The sequence below is a fragment of the Anas platyrhynchos genome, chromosome 5, assembly GCF_047663525.1.
Source record: "Anas platyrhynchos isolate ZD024472 breed Pekin duck chromosome 5, IASCAAS_PekinDuck_T2T, whole genome shotgun sequence".
NCBI lineage: Eukaryota > Metazoa > Chordata > Aves > Anseriformes > Anatidae > Anas > Anas platyrhynchos.
The window spans coordinates 55686487-55701872 of record NC_092591.1 but is presented as its reverse complement, the minus strand read 5'-3'; the positions used below and the strand labels follow the sequence as shown (position 1 = coordinate 55701872).

Genomic DNA, 15386 nt, shown 5'->3' with positions numbered 1-15386 from the left:
GGTATAACTGATCCTGTAAGAATAGTAGTTAACATAAGTAATTAAGACCTTTCATAGCTTCAAGGAAAAGAAACCTGGGAAAAGGCATGTAGAGAAACATTCTAATCAATACACGTCAAATCCCTGGCCACAACACACAGCAAATGGAAGTTCTCTTTAAGTTTTCACAAACAATGGCAATTGACCAAAGCACACCGTAACACCTTAACATTCATTAGCTAATCAACATTAAATGACTGCATGCATGCTCTTATACCACTGCAAATGCAAGTTAAAATGCTTTAGCTTAAACAACCTTAGGTAAAACCAGTCAAAACTAATACACATTTTGAGTGTTTGGTGTAGGATTACACAAGTGGTTATTTAATGTGGCTCCTCTGGTGAAAGAGAGCTTCTTAAGTCTGCAACTGCTTTACCACTTCTGATTATTCACAATTAGAAAACCGTGGCACAGCTTGCCATGTAATTCTTTTTTTTCTTTTTTTTTTTTCTTCAGAATACTGAAGAACTGTACACACGCTTATTAGTCTGTCCATGTCCCTCTGGATGGCATCCCTTCCCTCTGTTGTATTAACTACACCACTCAGCTTGGTGTCATCTGCAAACTTGCTGAGGGTGCACTTGATTCTGTTGTCTATGTCATTGCTAAAGATGTGGAAGAGCACTGGACCCAAGACTGACCCCTGAGGGACACCAATTGTGACCGACCTCCACCCAGACATAGAACCGTTGACCACAACACTTTGGCTGCCACCAGCCAACCCGTTCTTTATCCACCTAACAGTCCATCCTTTAAATCCATACCTCTCCAATTTAGAGAGAAGAATGTGGTGAGGGACTGTATCCAAGGCTTTGCTCAAGTCCAGGTAGATGATATCCATCGTCCTTCCTTTGTCCACCGATGCCGTCACTCCATCACAGAAGGCCACCGGATTGGTCAGGCAAGATCTGCCTTTGTTGAATCCATGCTGTGTGTCTCAAATCACTTCTCTATCTTGTGCATGTCTTAACATAGTCCTTCCAAACCATCTGAGGCTCACACTGATCTATAAAGTCGTAGGTTCAATACCTTTCCAATGTGATTTAATCACACACATTCCGTTCTCGTTCCAAAAGCACGTTGTGGCTTTGTTACTCTTCGGGGTTGGAGAGATGACATTTTGACGTAACATTTCAAAGGATTTCAGCAGAAGTTGAGAACAAGGTGGCATGTTCTGCCAGGTACAGCCTTAACTAAAACCTCATTTTTACATAAAATCTGTGGTACAAATAGCAAGATATTGTACAAGAATGGTGTGTGGGTTCACACACATTCATCAACATACACAAGTCACTATGTAATGACTGGTGGCTACTATGCCATTTGAGGTAGATAAAATTGCCCTCCCCACAGTTGTTGTTTTGTTGGTTTTTTTTTGTTTTTTTTTTTTTTTGGTTGGTGGTTTGTTTTCTCTTTTTTTTTTCCTTTTTTTTTTTTTTTTTTTTTTAAGAAAAAAGAATGTTAATACAAAAAAAAACCAAACATCATACATCTTGCTCAATTTACTCAATGACTTTTGTATTATGAAGGTATATATGTAAGGAAAGACCATTTTGGAGTTTTCAATTGCTACGTATACTGCGGAAACAGAATGTCTTTAGCTTCTATTTTTAGGAGAAACGGTATAATCTTGTTACAGCCGATATGACTTCTGAGAGGAAGGTAAATACAGCAATGGACTGCAGACCTCTGGCTAGTTTGACCAATTTTGCTTCAAAACTGCTATTTCCTGCCAGAGCGCATTTTGTTGGCTCCATAACCAGAATAAAGAAACTCACTAGTTTCATAAAAATTTCATACAAATCTTTTACTTGACTTCTCAGCTTCAACAAAACAGTACAGTAATTCATACAAAACACAGGGCTTGTGAAACTGTTTTGCAGTGTTTCATGGAAAAGTGGGTTTGTGTTCAAGGAGCTGTGGAAATGACTGCCCTGATTCTGCATCAGACAGGCACTTTTCATACTTGCTCAACAGCCGTTTTGGCTGCGTATCTTATCAATCAAAAGCTGTAACACAGAAACAGTTACCACAGTCTAACATAACAGTAGATGAATGTTCTCAAAGAAGCTATTCTTTTAACACATTTTAGACATTAAAGTGAAGAATAGACATCATAAAAATAAAACCCAACTTAGCCCCTGTTCACACTATCATAGCTACTTCTGGGAAGCATCCACCAGAAGAGTTCAACAGTCTGATATGCTGCAATTTTAAGTCTGTTCTCTGGCCTATCATACAAAATACACTTTTTTTTCCTTTTTTTTCTTTTTTTTAAATAATCAGAAAAAAACCAGCCACATGAGTACTCAGCCTGGGAAATGAAGTGATAATTTTTCAGATGAGGTGACAAAAGCTGATTACATGCTTCCTCGGACTCCTCAAAAGAAAGCCTCATGCACTCACATGTGTAGTCTGTACAGTCTCCCTTAAAATATCCACATGGCTTTCACTTGTCAGACAAAATAAGGAGACTGTATAGTTTATCCTACGTGAAACACACAGCTAAACACATCCTAAAACAATGCTGGAGATTTCTACAATCATAAGTGGCCAAAGCAAACTGGTCTTACAAAGCAAACTGGTCTTACTTACAAACAGTTTTGTGAATCCCAGACGTAGACCCTCAATTTTTCTTCAAGAAGTAATCAAGCTAAGCAGGAATGCACCCCACAAAGCTCTCTGACAATCCACTCAATACTCTATCCCCACATCTATGTGCTCCTACTACATCCTTTCACAGAATCATTAAGGTTGGAAAAGACCTCCAAGCTCATCTGGTCCAACCATCCCCCTACCACCGATGCCACCCACTAAACCATGTCCCTAAGTACCACGTCCAACCTTTCCTTAAACACCCCCAGCAACAGTGACGCCACCCACTGTTGCAGGCTGTAGGCTGCAACAAGGTCCCCCCTCAGCCTCCTCTTCTCCAGGCTGAACAGGAGCAGTGCCCTCAGCTGCTCCTCATACATCTTCCCCTCTAGGCCCTTCACCATCTTTGCAGCCCTCCTCTGGACACTCTCCAACAGTTTCACATCCTTTTTGTACTGCAGTGCCCAGCACTGCACACAGTGCTTGAGGTGAGGCCACACCAGCGCAGAGTAGAGTGGGACAATCACCTCCTTCGACCAACTAGCAATGCCGTGCTGGATGCACCCCAGGACACGGTTGGCCCTCCTGGCTGCCAGGGCACACTGCTGGCTCATGTTCAGCTTGCTGTCAACCACAACCCCCAGATCCCTCTCTGCGGGGCTGCTCTCCAGCATCTCGTCACCCAGTCTGTACGTGCAGCCAGGGTTTCCCTGTCCCAGGTGCAGGACCCGGCACTTGCTTTTGTTAAACTTCATGCGGTTGGTGATTGCCCAGCTCTCCACTCTGCCCAGATCTCTCTGCAAGGCCTTTCCACCCTCAGAGTCAACAACTCCTACAAGTTTAGTGTCTTCATCAAATTTGCTCAAAACACCTTCTAGTCCTACGTCCAACTCATTTATAAAAACATTGAAGAGGACCGGCCCTAAAATGGAGCCTTGGGGCACCCCACTGGTGAGCATCTGCAAGCCTGATGCGGCCCCATTTACCACAACCGTTGGAGTCCTGCCTGTCAGCCAATTGCTCGCCCATCGTAGGATGTTTTTGTTTAGCTGTATGCTGGACATTTTGTCCAGTAGGATCCTATGGGAAACTGTCAAAAGCTTTACTTAAATCCGAGAAGATCACGTCAGCTGGTTTCCCTTGATCGACTGGATGGGTGATCTTATCGGAAAAGTAAATCAAGTTAGTCAAATAGGACCTACCCCTCATGAACCCATGTTTGCTGGGACATGGTCCCTGAGGTGCGCTTAGATAACTTCAAGGATAATCTTCTCCATAATCTTCTTCAAGAATAATCTTTTCCATAATTTTACCACACACTGACGTAAGACAGACAGGCCTGTAATTCCCAGGGTCAGTTATCTGCGAGAAGAGGCCAATCCCCAGCTCCCCACAACTTCCTTTCAGGTAGTTGTGGAAAGCAAGGTCTTCCTTGAGCCTCCTCCTCTTCTCCAGACTAAACAACACCAGTTCCCTCAGCTGCTCCTCACAGGACTTGTGTGCCAGGCCCTTCACCAGTTTCGTTGCCCTTCTCTGGGCATGCTCCAAGGCCTCCATGTCCTTCTTGTACTGAGGGGTCCACAGCTGAACGCAGTACTCGAGGTGCACCCTCACCAGAGCAGAGCACAGGGAGGCAATCACCTCCCTGGTCCTGCTGACCACACTATTACTGACAAAAGCCAGGATGCCGTTGGCCTTCTTAGCCACCTGAGCACACTGCCAGCTCACGTTCAGGCAAGTGTTGACCAACAACCCCAGATCTTTTTCCTCTGCAAAGCTTTTGAGCCACTCTACCCCAAACCTGTAGTGTTACACGGGGTTATTCTCATCAAAGTTACAATAACTTTACTAACATCATCTCTTTGCCTTACACTGTTTACTTTTCTAAGTGCCTCCTTGCTATTCCACTCCTCTTCCAGAAACTCAATTCAGCACTACTATCCAAACAATTCAAATACTTGCAAAGCTGCTTAGCAATACTATTGAGTTATAACAGACAACACAAATTGTTAAAAAATAGCTACATAAATAACAGAATTTGATACTGAATAATTCTGCTGTTGTAATGAAAAGCCCTAAGCCTACCCAAGCTATTACTTCACTAGAGCTAAAATAGGAAAGTGAAGGTAATAGCACTTAAAAATACAAGTAAATAATTAACCTGTGAGAAAGAAACCAAGTTTATTCAATTTAATTTGATTACTAGATGGCAACAGCATGAGCAGATCAATAGGCTCCATGCTTGCAGTGGAACAACTCAAAGCATACTCTGTGAGTGGCCAGGCGTGCCCCCTCTCTCTCCCTCTCTTGTTCCTCCTCCCTCTCCCTCCCTTCCACCCCCATTCTTTCTTCCCATCCCCTCCTCCCTTCCCTCCCTCCCTCCCTCTTAAAAAAAAAAAAAAAATAGCAGAAAGGGATTTCCTTCAACAGCAAGTGTAGAACAAGAATGACTATTTTAGAGACTATTGTCATGTTGTTATGTAACCATTTAATATATGAATCTAACTGTCTCAGCGTTACGTTATTCATTTTGTTTGTTCCTTAAATTCATCTTCTAATGCTATCTTATGCAGAATGTTGGTATTTCTTTGGATTAGTCTTTATATTTTTTATTATATATACATCAACTGTGCCCCCATCATGACTCAAGACTCCAAATACAGCTATGATACCTAGAAATACATAAAAATCTTTCTTCATAACCTTTTTATTATAGAGGTATCAATCTGTATCCCATTGTTGAAAAAAATATACTGATATTTAGACTTTTTATCCTAATTTGAGACAGGAACAAATATTGATATATTCAGAATTTTTAATATAATAGAAATTCCATTTTTCAGGCAGCTCTACAGAGACCTACTTACTGTACATGACTAGAGTTTGTGTGCTCCATCTTTCCTTTAATTTTTATTAGTTTCTAATATGCTTTGGAATAGATGGACATGGTAGATGATAGGAAAGTATAAACTGATTAACAATAGAAGCAATAATTCTATTGTCAATGCAACACCCTAGCACATCTTATTTTTATTACTCTAGAAACAATCAATGGAAAGCTTAAAAGATTTTTCAGTACAAAAACATCTCATTCAGAAAGAGATGAGATACAGTTTATTACAGGGTATTCATAGATACTGAGAGATACCATTCTCCTTCAACAACAATGGCCATAGGATTTCACTCAGTAATTCTTGGTATTAGGCCCTTAATTTACAGGTGAACCCCATTCTTTCCTAACTAGGTGGCTGAAATAAGAAAACAGGGTAAGGGCGCTCAGGTGTGAAAGGGTACATGTTTTCATGAGGGTACTTAAGACAGAAGGTTCCTAACCTACCCTCCTTGAGCAGTCTAGAAAAAGATTTTAGTAGCAAAGGTTAGTACCCATGCTTCTGTTTAGATTGGTTTATTTTAAGTTGATTTATTTTGGAGGCAGTATGTCATTAAAGCTGGTCCTTAATGACTAGAAGTTGTCTTTAGGAGTGGGGTCTGTGCCCAGGGAACAATTGGTGTGTGTTAGAAAACCCCAAGGAAGCTACAGAATGGCTTGGATTGGAAGGGATCTTCAAGATCACGTAGTTCCAACTTTTCTGACAGAGGTGGGGATGCCACACGCTAAATCAGGCTGACCAAGGTCCTATCTAGCTTGGCCTTGAACAATTCCAGGGATAACACCATTCCCCTTTGTCCTATCATTATCTACCTGAGCAAAGAATCCTTCTTCATAAACCAACTTTAAGTATTCAGAGGCCACAATGGGGCCTTCACAGGGCCTTCTCTTCTTTGGGCTGAACGGCCCCAGTTCTCTCAGCCTCTCTTTGTAGGAGAGAGCTCGCTGGTCACCTTCATGGCCCTCCACTGGGCTTGCCCTCACAGGTCCTCAACTTTCTTGTGCTGGGGGCCCCAAACGTGGTTGTAGTACTCTAGGTAGGGTCTCATGAGTAGAGGGGGAATATATTCAGCACCATACAGAGCTATATTCAGCGCTAGGGTGTATGGAAAGAAAAGAAAATCAAACAGGGCCTCCGCTGAAGAAGAGCGTTATTCTTTGTCCTTGAATTTTGGGTTTTACTACTGTTTCTAGACCAATTCTGTGTGCCCCACACAGGAGGAGTGCCCCACACTGCAGGCCTGCAGCCTCCCCAGCCCTCAGGAGCCGCCCGATGGAAGGTGCTGGAAGCTGGCCGGGCTCTGTGGTGAGGCAGTGCCGTGTGCACGGCCCTCACAGGGACGAGACGGAGGGCAAGGCGCTGTTCTCCGTGAGGTGCTCTTCAGGACATGGGCATGAAGAAAGTCCTTCTGAGCTGCTGGTCTCACAGGTATGCCAGGTTGTGCTGTGTTTTGTTTTATTTTTGTGGTTTTTTTTTTTTTTTTTTTTTTTTTGGTGCACTGTGGAGAAATGGCCTTCAGCTCCTGCTGGCGCAGGTGGGAAGGGGAGGCAGGGAGGGCCTTTCTCCTATCGCTGTGTACAAGCAGTTCTGGCATGTTTACACCGTGGCTTGTGTGAGGTGTTGCTCAAGTTGCCCCCATGGGGAATGCCTGTGAGGGAACCTTCCAGATTTTTTTCCCTCTGAGAGGACAGGGTGGCAGCCCAGAGCTCCCTCAGCTACAAGAGGCTTTTCTATCCGAGGCACGGACACGGTGCTTTGTTGAAGGCAGCCAGCTGGGGCATAGCTGACAGGGAGTTAGCAGTGAGGCACCACAGGGTGCAGGCGAGCGGGGTTTGGCTGCGGGCTGGGAGCCAGCCCCAGCGGGGACACCACGGCTGGCCACACGGCCACCCTGGAGATGCCAAATACCCCCGCACAGTGTGCTCGTGAACAGCTTTCACTTCTTTAAATCGCGTTTAGGCATCACAAGTGCGTTCGGTTTATTTTTTAACGTTTATATTCCCTCCTCGTGGAGCGCCACAACCCCCCAACCCCCTCTCCCCGTCACGGAATGGCGGCGGCGCCCGCCCCGTCCCCCTTTATGGGAAGGAAGCGGGATTGACGCCCGGCTCGGCCAATGCCGCCCCTAACCCCTCCCTCGCCGCCTCGGATCGGCTCCGATCGGCTCCGGGAGGCGGTGCTGAGGGGCAGCGGCGGGCTCGGCTTGCGGCGGGGCGATGGAGGCGGTGCTGGGGCAGGTGGAGCAGCTGCCGGCGCTGCTGGCTGTTTGCCGCTCCGCGCTGGTGCGCGCCTGGGACCCGCCGACCCTGGAGCGGGCCCTGGACTGGGGCCGCTACTTCCAGCACCTCCACGACCGCCTCCGCGCCCGGCCCCGGCTCCGCCACGCCGTGGGGCAGCGGCTGCGGAGGGCCCGGCCCGGTTCCCCGCTCGCCTTCGGGCAGCTGGGCCGCTGCGCCGAGCTGCTGGGCCTGGCGCTGCTGGAGAACCGCGCCCTGCCTCCTGCCGCCTGCCGCCGCCTCCTCCAGCGCCTGCTGCAGCCCCCCGCCGCCCGGCCCGGCCGCCTGGCGCTGCTGGCCCGCAGGAAAGCCGCCTGCTGCCTGCTGGAGCCGCTCCGCAGCTCCCCGCCGAGGTCCCCCGGGGGCCCGGAGCCGCGGCTGGCCGCCGAAGCGGGGCTGCTGCTGGGCCGCCTGCGGGATGAGCCCCCGGGGGAGCCCCTCTGGCTCGGGGGGGTCCTGCAGCAGCTGCCCCAGCCCAGAGCCTTCCGAGTGGTGGCGGCAGCGCTGCTGCTGGTGCGGCAGGGGGGAGGCCCCCAGCAGGAGGAGGAAGCGGGGGCTGGCCCCCTGCTTTCCTGGCTGCTGGAGGACTCGGAGAGGTTTGCTGCCTTCTGTCAGCAGCTCCCGGGCTCTCTTCTTGCTTCGTTAGCTGCTCACTATTTGCAAATAAGCGAGCGTTATTTGGACCTCTTGACTGGCTGGGGAAGCAGCTTGCTGTATGACCCCTTGCAGGGACAGTGGGTTAAAAGCTGCCCTGATGAGGCTGAACTGTCCTGGGAGGAGCTGAGGGAGCGTTTTAGCTGCCTGTGTAAGGGACCTGTGATGCTCAGCCGACAGACCCAAGCTGCTCTCAAACTCCTGAAGGCACGGGATGGAGACTTTCAAGTCTGTGGCCTAAGTGTGTGGACTGATTTATTGTTGGAAGTAGAGAAAGACTTGAGGAAGCGAGCAGAGCACTGATGCGTGAACGCAAAAGCAACACAAAAAAACTTTTGAAATTCAGTAATTCTGATTAACTCTGTATTTGATACGAAAGGCAGGAACACTATGTGTTGATCTGGGTTGAAAACAAACATCGATGGGACTGATGATAATGCTGTTTATGACTGTGTGTTAACTCTGGCAGGAAGGCCTGGTGCTTCTTCGTAATTGCACTCGTGATTCTCCTGCCCACCGGCAGGAAATGGTTTTCTCTTCAGTGCTTACTTCTCAGCTAATAAAATGTATGTTTGCCAACAAAAAAAACTGAGTTGTTTTTTTTCAAGTCTTACAGTTCAAATGTGTTTTGGTCATGGTAGTCCTGTTAATCCTCTTGTTGGAGGCTCACCAGATGTTAAAAGGGGAAGGTGGAGTTGAAAACCTGAAAACCACAAACTCATGGTTAATTCAGTAGTAGTGGTCTTCTTTAGGCTGTCCTGGTGGCGGCTCTTTTTTTTTTGTGCTTCTAGGTCTTGCATATGACTTAGCCTCTGGGTTGGTCTAAGTGAAGGTGAGGCTAAATGGAAAAACTGAAAGCTAACTGGAAAGCTTGTTGAAGTGTCCTTTAACTAGCAGGCTTTATTAGCTACTATACTACGTGCTAATACGCAAATCATGTCCTAGGAAAAACGCAGTAAAATATAGGATGTTGTGTTACTGTGTTGTTCTTCCCTTTTCTGTAGTCTGTTACATTAAATGTTATTTGGTTTTCTTTTGTGAAGTAAAAATGAGTGTGACAACAAACTTTTTTAATTAAGTGAAAAAAATTCTGATGTTTAATCACACTCCGTGGACAGAACTTGGTTATGTAATGAATAAATGACCAATTACCATCATTTAAACCAAGTATTGCAGAGGTAACGAAATCTTGTGCACTAAGGTTTTTATAAGCTAGTGTTACCAGCACAAACAATGTGAAATGAGAACGCTCCATGAAGATGGAGAAGGGTACGCAAATACCACAAGAAGAGGTCTTTGCTAGTCTTCTGTGTGGAGTATCTAGGAGTTGGTGTAGTCGGTGTTCTTATAGGTCCAAGGTGAGTTGCAACACCTGTCTGTCTTCTGTCTCTGAAGTCCCTTTAGGAAGAGTTAGGTGCTTTCCTTCTGCTTAAAAGCTTTAAAAATAAAAATAAACTAATTGATTGAAACTAATCAATGTAATATCCTTTGCTAGAGTGTACAACTAATATGTAAAACTATGGCAGGAATTTCTGTGCCACAAGGCAAAAAGGAGCAAGGAGGGATCTCGTGATTTTGGAATGGAAGCACAGAGCACAATGAGGTGAATGTGGTTGGCTTGGGAAGAGAGAGTAATGCCTCTTGTAACTTGTGTGGAAATAAAGACATCCAAAATAAGTCCTTATCCTTGCCCCTCCCTCAAATCATGAGCACTACTCAATGGTAACACACTTCAGTAAGTTAGAAGGACACACTGGTCTTCTATGAGATGTATGACTGTTATTCTTAGGCTTCCTTGCTACAGCGTGTCAGAGAGGCAGGGAGGCTGTGGAGATCTGCAGATGAATGTACTGTATCAGCAGCAGCTGTGGCAGTCACTGTTTGGCTCTCTTAAATGGGGCTGTTCTGGCGCTTGTGGTGGTGGTCAGTCTCAAAAGAGCATGGTGTCAGGGGGATCTCAGGGCTGAGTCAGTGTTTCTGTGGTTGCGAAAGGAATATGAACGCTGTCTATAAGCATTTAAAACTGCTTAGAGTATGAAGGATGAAGTTTGAACTTAGGTTGTCTAGCCACAGGTCCCTTTGTTATGTAGTTCTGGCATTTGGTGTGGAAACTCTGCACTTCAGCATACTCTTAACGCTTTTAACAGGCATAGGTTATTTTGTCTGTTAAAATATTTCTTGCTATCAGAGGTTCCTGATGAACAATATACCCAAAGATGCTGGTCAGTCGTGCCCTCCTGCCCTGCTACATGTGAAGTATGAATATCAAATGTTGCGGTAACACCAAATGTAACATTACAGTGACAAGCCTTACCAGTGCTCCTTTTGGCTTGGAGATCTAATGGGAAAGGTGGGTTATGAGCTCCTGGAATTCCCTCTTTTATTGAAGGATAGATGGCCTACCCATTGCAAGATGGATTGTTCCCAGGTACCTGAGCCTCTGACAGATTTCAATGAGACTGACATCTTGCTTTTGCTCATCAAGATAGAGGTTTCTTAATGTCTTCAGCATGTTGGCAATGAGTTAAGACAGCTTTTAACTACTAGGATAAATCTGATGCTGGTAGGGAGTTTGTACTTGCACTATTTCAGCTTTTGCTCTTGGAACAACTTAAGCTTTCTCTTGCAAAATGCAGTTGGTCAAGGCAGACATCTTCGAAGTAATTCAGCGTTGCACCTCTTCCTAGCTAAGTGCACCTACTGCAGTAGCGGTAATGGGTGCTTCAGTGTGATCCTATTGAGAAAATAACTAACTGGGGAGGGGAAGGCAAGGGAATTGAGAAATAAAACCAGGAACTGGCAGTATTGCTTTGTTTTGTGTCTCTATGGGCTGTTGTAGATCATGTCTTATTTCCATTCCTGTCCTTTCAGGAAACATGAACAGTAAAAGGTAGGCTAGCCGGAGGGAGGCAGAAGCACCTGGTTATAGCAATCTCAGAAAAATGTTCCAATCTGTCCCAAATACATTATAAAGTGGTGCCAGATCCATGATTACCAAATTCCAAAATACATATGGCACTTATTGAAATAAATGCACCAGTTCACATCCCCTATTGTTTCAGCATGCTTGTTGCATTTGCCAGGTAGCCGTGCAGCAAATGACCAAATGTTTTGGAGCTCCTTTTTTAATAAAAGTATAAACAGGAGAGGAAGAAGCATGATGTTGGTAACTTTCCCCTTCCACGTATTTGCAGCTCATTTCGGCATGCTGAGGCTTGCAGCCCAAACCTTGAAAACTCTTCACTTAAACAATGTGAACTGTTGTGAGAAGTAAGATACAAGAAATGACAGGCAAAAAGCTTTTCCCCAACACCTCCTTTCCACTATCTACTAGAAGACAAACATCTCTTTAGTATATTCTATATTAAAATGAGAAGAAACTGTTAACGTAAAGGAGCTAGATATCAGGAGTTCTTCCTCTTATATTCCTGTTTTAGAAGATGGGTAAGGATTGTGACACCTTGCTTTTTATCATGGTTCAGGAGGATTTTAATAGAAAGACAGATACTTTACTACTGCTGATATATATATTTTTTTTAATGTATTAAAGGAGAAGCTTTACCATTTGTCAGACGGTACTGTAACTCTCCAGGAGTGGGGCAATAGGATGCAGCTGGATACTGAACTGCTTTTTTTCCTAATTGTGAAATGGATTTTATCTGGTAATAACCATCTTAGGCAAACTGAAGGAAAAACAAATTACATGCTTTTTCTAGTAATTCGTTGTATACAGTTGGTTACTAGAATATAGATTAATAGTGTAAAAGAAATTGTTCACTTAGGAAAATATACAAGAAGACTGGTACCATTCACATCAATATGAGCTTCATTGTGACTCAGTAAGGTGTTAAATTCCAAATCTGTGGTTCTAATGTGAAGTGCAATTATACAGTAAAATGATTTTATTTATTTATTTATTTATTTATTTTGCATAGGAGGCCTCTTTGCATATCCCCAACCACGAGAATAGCGATCTAATGTTCCTGTTCATCCATGATAAGAAGCGATTTCTTCCTTGTAAGGGACCATTTTTGGGATCAGGATGCATTAGAAATACTGTACTAACTTGGTTACATGGTAATAGTCTTCTTAGATGCTAACTAGAAAGCTGAAGTTAACATATGGTAAACTAGTTTTATTCTTCCTGAGAAATGGGGAACGTAAAGCTAAATTCTATTTTTTATTAAGAGTTTGACCCATTGCAGGTTGTGCGTAAGTATGTAAAATACAGCGAAGAGGCACCATGCGGATGGCAATCATACACTTGAGGATCTTATTTAGTTTGGGCAAAGCAAGAGAAAAAATAAAAGCATTTTAACAAGCTGAGAAGGAAAGGCAGAAAACTGTTCCCTTGTGAAGCCCCTGGAGCAATGGTGAATTTCCCCTTGACCAAAATGGAGTGGTTTTGCCTCCACTGGGGACAGCGTGGAGTCTGAACATCATGATAAAAAAAAAATAAAAAAAAATGCAATCACAAGGCATTTGATTTGCTGTTGGCTGCTCTGCTAAAGCACTCAGCATCTGCCTTCCCTAATGACCACTGTGGATCGATGGTTTAACAGGAACAAGTACTATGGTAGAGAAGGAGGAAAAAGTGAATGTGTGTGCAGGGTCGAAGGCAGCATTTATTTAAATGGGGTTTGCTCTCACAGAGATGCAAGCAAAAGAGCAGTATCCTATCTGCACTGGTATAAAATAGACTTGACTAATAACAAGCGTGGTCTGAAAAAATAGCTTTTATCAGTGAGATTATATAAATCATTTATGTTAGCTCTTTGTTCTTGGTGTTGTATCCCTCTCATGAGGAATTAAACCATATTTTGACTAAATGCATCAGTTTCCATTAGTTCTGTGCCTGCGTCGAAGTTCACCTTAAAAGGTAATCAACAACCTAGAGACAATTGTATGTTGTTCTCCCTTACCTATGTATCTTAAAACCTGTCAGCAAAAATATTAGTAGCGATGAGATAGAGCAGAGGTGACTGCCTGGTTGAGATGTGTTCTTTCGCTTTCAAGTGTAGCAGCACAGGATTTGAAGCTCGTTAATCTATGTACCACAATACTGAAATCAGTTGTGTGCCTACACACTTACAACTCCTTGTGTGCTGTTACCTTAGAGCTACTGAGATGGCTTTCCAGGTTTAATCAGGTTTAATTGTATTCCAATGGCTTTTTGTTGTCAGCTTTTCTCTTTCACAGCCAGAGATCTCGGGCCATAGATCTTCAGAGTGGCTGGCATTTTGCTTAGTATTTTGAATCCTGTCAGATACCACAGAGGGGAGCAGCAGAGCCTTTCTGCATGGAGGGGCTTGGACTCCTCATCCAAAAGGAGGCGCAAAGCGTGTGGGCCACTTGTCGTGGCAGAAGATATGCAGGGAGCAAATCCCCACCTTTGCACTGCCCAGGCAAAAGTTTCCAGTGGGAAAAAAAACGATTGCAAGTCTATTTTGTCTTTGCAAGTCTGATTTCACCAGCTCTAATTGAATGTAGGATCAGGTAATGATATAAACTGTATCCCTTAACTGTCTCTGTTCACAGACCTGTTTTATTAATAATATCAGGTATTCAGCTCTTAAATTCCATTTCTATTACATGACAAATTCCTTTAGTATTATGTGATCAATTTACTGTAACCCTTAACTAGGACACTTTACCAGAAATGATAGCAGTATGTGCTGAACAGAATAATGCAATCAAGTTCTGAATTTAGTCTTGAAATACCTCCCTATTATATTTCTCCCTCGGGAAGGAAGTCCAGAACGAATGCTCAGACGTGTGCTATTCATAGTGTGTAGCTCGCAAAGAGGCTAATCCCAGCGTCTGATAAAGCGTTATTTAAGTTTTTGGCAGTCGTTACGAGTTTTAAATCCCACCACAAAGATTCAATTTGAATGCTTTTCTGAGGATGGTTTCCAGGAATGAAATGGTATGAGCTGCTTTTACCTGCACGTGTGTATCACTGTTCTTCTTATGGTGTGTTGGACTTTCTGGCTATCTGAACAGGAAATAGTAACCGCGGCCGAGTTTCTGTACTTAGTACTTTGCTCAACATAAAGCTAGCAATGGAAGCAAATGGTTATGTGCTTTCTATTGTGTATGATAAAAATTCCACCCATAGAAATAAGGCAGTAATCCAAGACTAATTGGCATATGATCCCATTGTCAGTAAAAAGTACAGAAAAATACTTGACTTTTAATGCTGAATAACCAAAAAAAATTGTGTGGTTTTATTTGTTCTCTCCTAGGAGATGGTGAATTCTTTTGAAATACCATCAAGCTGGAACACAAATGTGACCTCTACTTTCAATATGTATGAGCAGTAAAGTCATTAATATATTCTTGTTAATGTAAATGAGCTAGGTAGGAACAATTGATTTCTTCTAGGAATTAATTGGACGTGATCAATCCCCAAAACAAGCATGGTAACACGGTCATTCATCTGCTGCTTAATGTCGCAGTAGGCTAAGCTTGCCCTTTCAGCTAGGAAAAGATGCTGTGCCCTGGGGAAAAGGCTTTGAATCATTATGCTATTGACAGTAAATTGTGTACTGCCATCTCACAGCCTCATCTGTCTTCATGTGGAAGTTGCTGAGTTCGATTGTTTGTTTCAGAATTTGCCTTGTAAAAAGTATCTCTGTTCAAGCTTGCATTTCTTCTTTGTAGTAAAAATAAGGCGTAAGGAAAGCTGAATTTGATGGTACAAGGGAGTCAGCTGCCAGGTCTGGTCTAAGATTTCAAAAAGAAAAATTGCACATCAAGTTTTTTTCCTACCTACAGAATACAGCACCAGTGCTTGTGTCCTACCTTCCTACTGAAGCAGTTGTTCTGTCGAAGAAGGATTGATGTGCTCATGAGAACAGACTTAGTGTTGTGTTAATTGTGTTGTGGAAACTTCGGTGGGGTTGGAGAAAAGGCTTTCTTCCTCAAACT

At 43.9% G+C, this 15386-nt stretch overlaps 1 protein-coding gene and 1 long non-coding RNA gene across 2 annotated transcripts in view; both read left to right on the top strand.

The window, feature by feature from the left end:
* The first annotated feature begins 5507 nt into the window (after nt 1–5507).
* Nucleotides 5508–15386, top strand: part of LOC101790603 (uncharacterized) — a 388896-nt gene continuing 379017 nt past the window's right edge. The window contains exons 1-2 of the long non-coding RNA XR_011809805.1: nt 5508–6011; nt 6744–6954. This is a non-coding gene — a long non-coding RNA (uncharacterized lncRNA). The remainder of the gene's footprint in view (nt 6012–6743; nt 6955–15386) is intronic.
* On the top strand, nt 7678–9157 carry FANCF (FA complementation group F). The gene has a single exon (XM_013106479.4). The coding sequence runs from the start codon at nt 7743–7745 to the stop codon at nt 8757–8759; it is 1017 nt and encodes a 338-aa protein (XP_012961933.2). The 5' UTR covers nt 7678–7742; the 3' UTR covers nt 8760–9157.

Excerpts from the sequence above, each read along its gene's own strand:
- FANCF (XM_013106479.4), top strand. The coding sequence starts at position 7,743 with ATGGAGGCGGTGCTGGGGCAGGTGGAGCAGCTGCCGGCGCTGCTGGCT.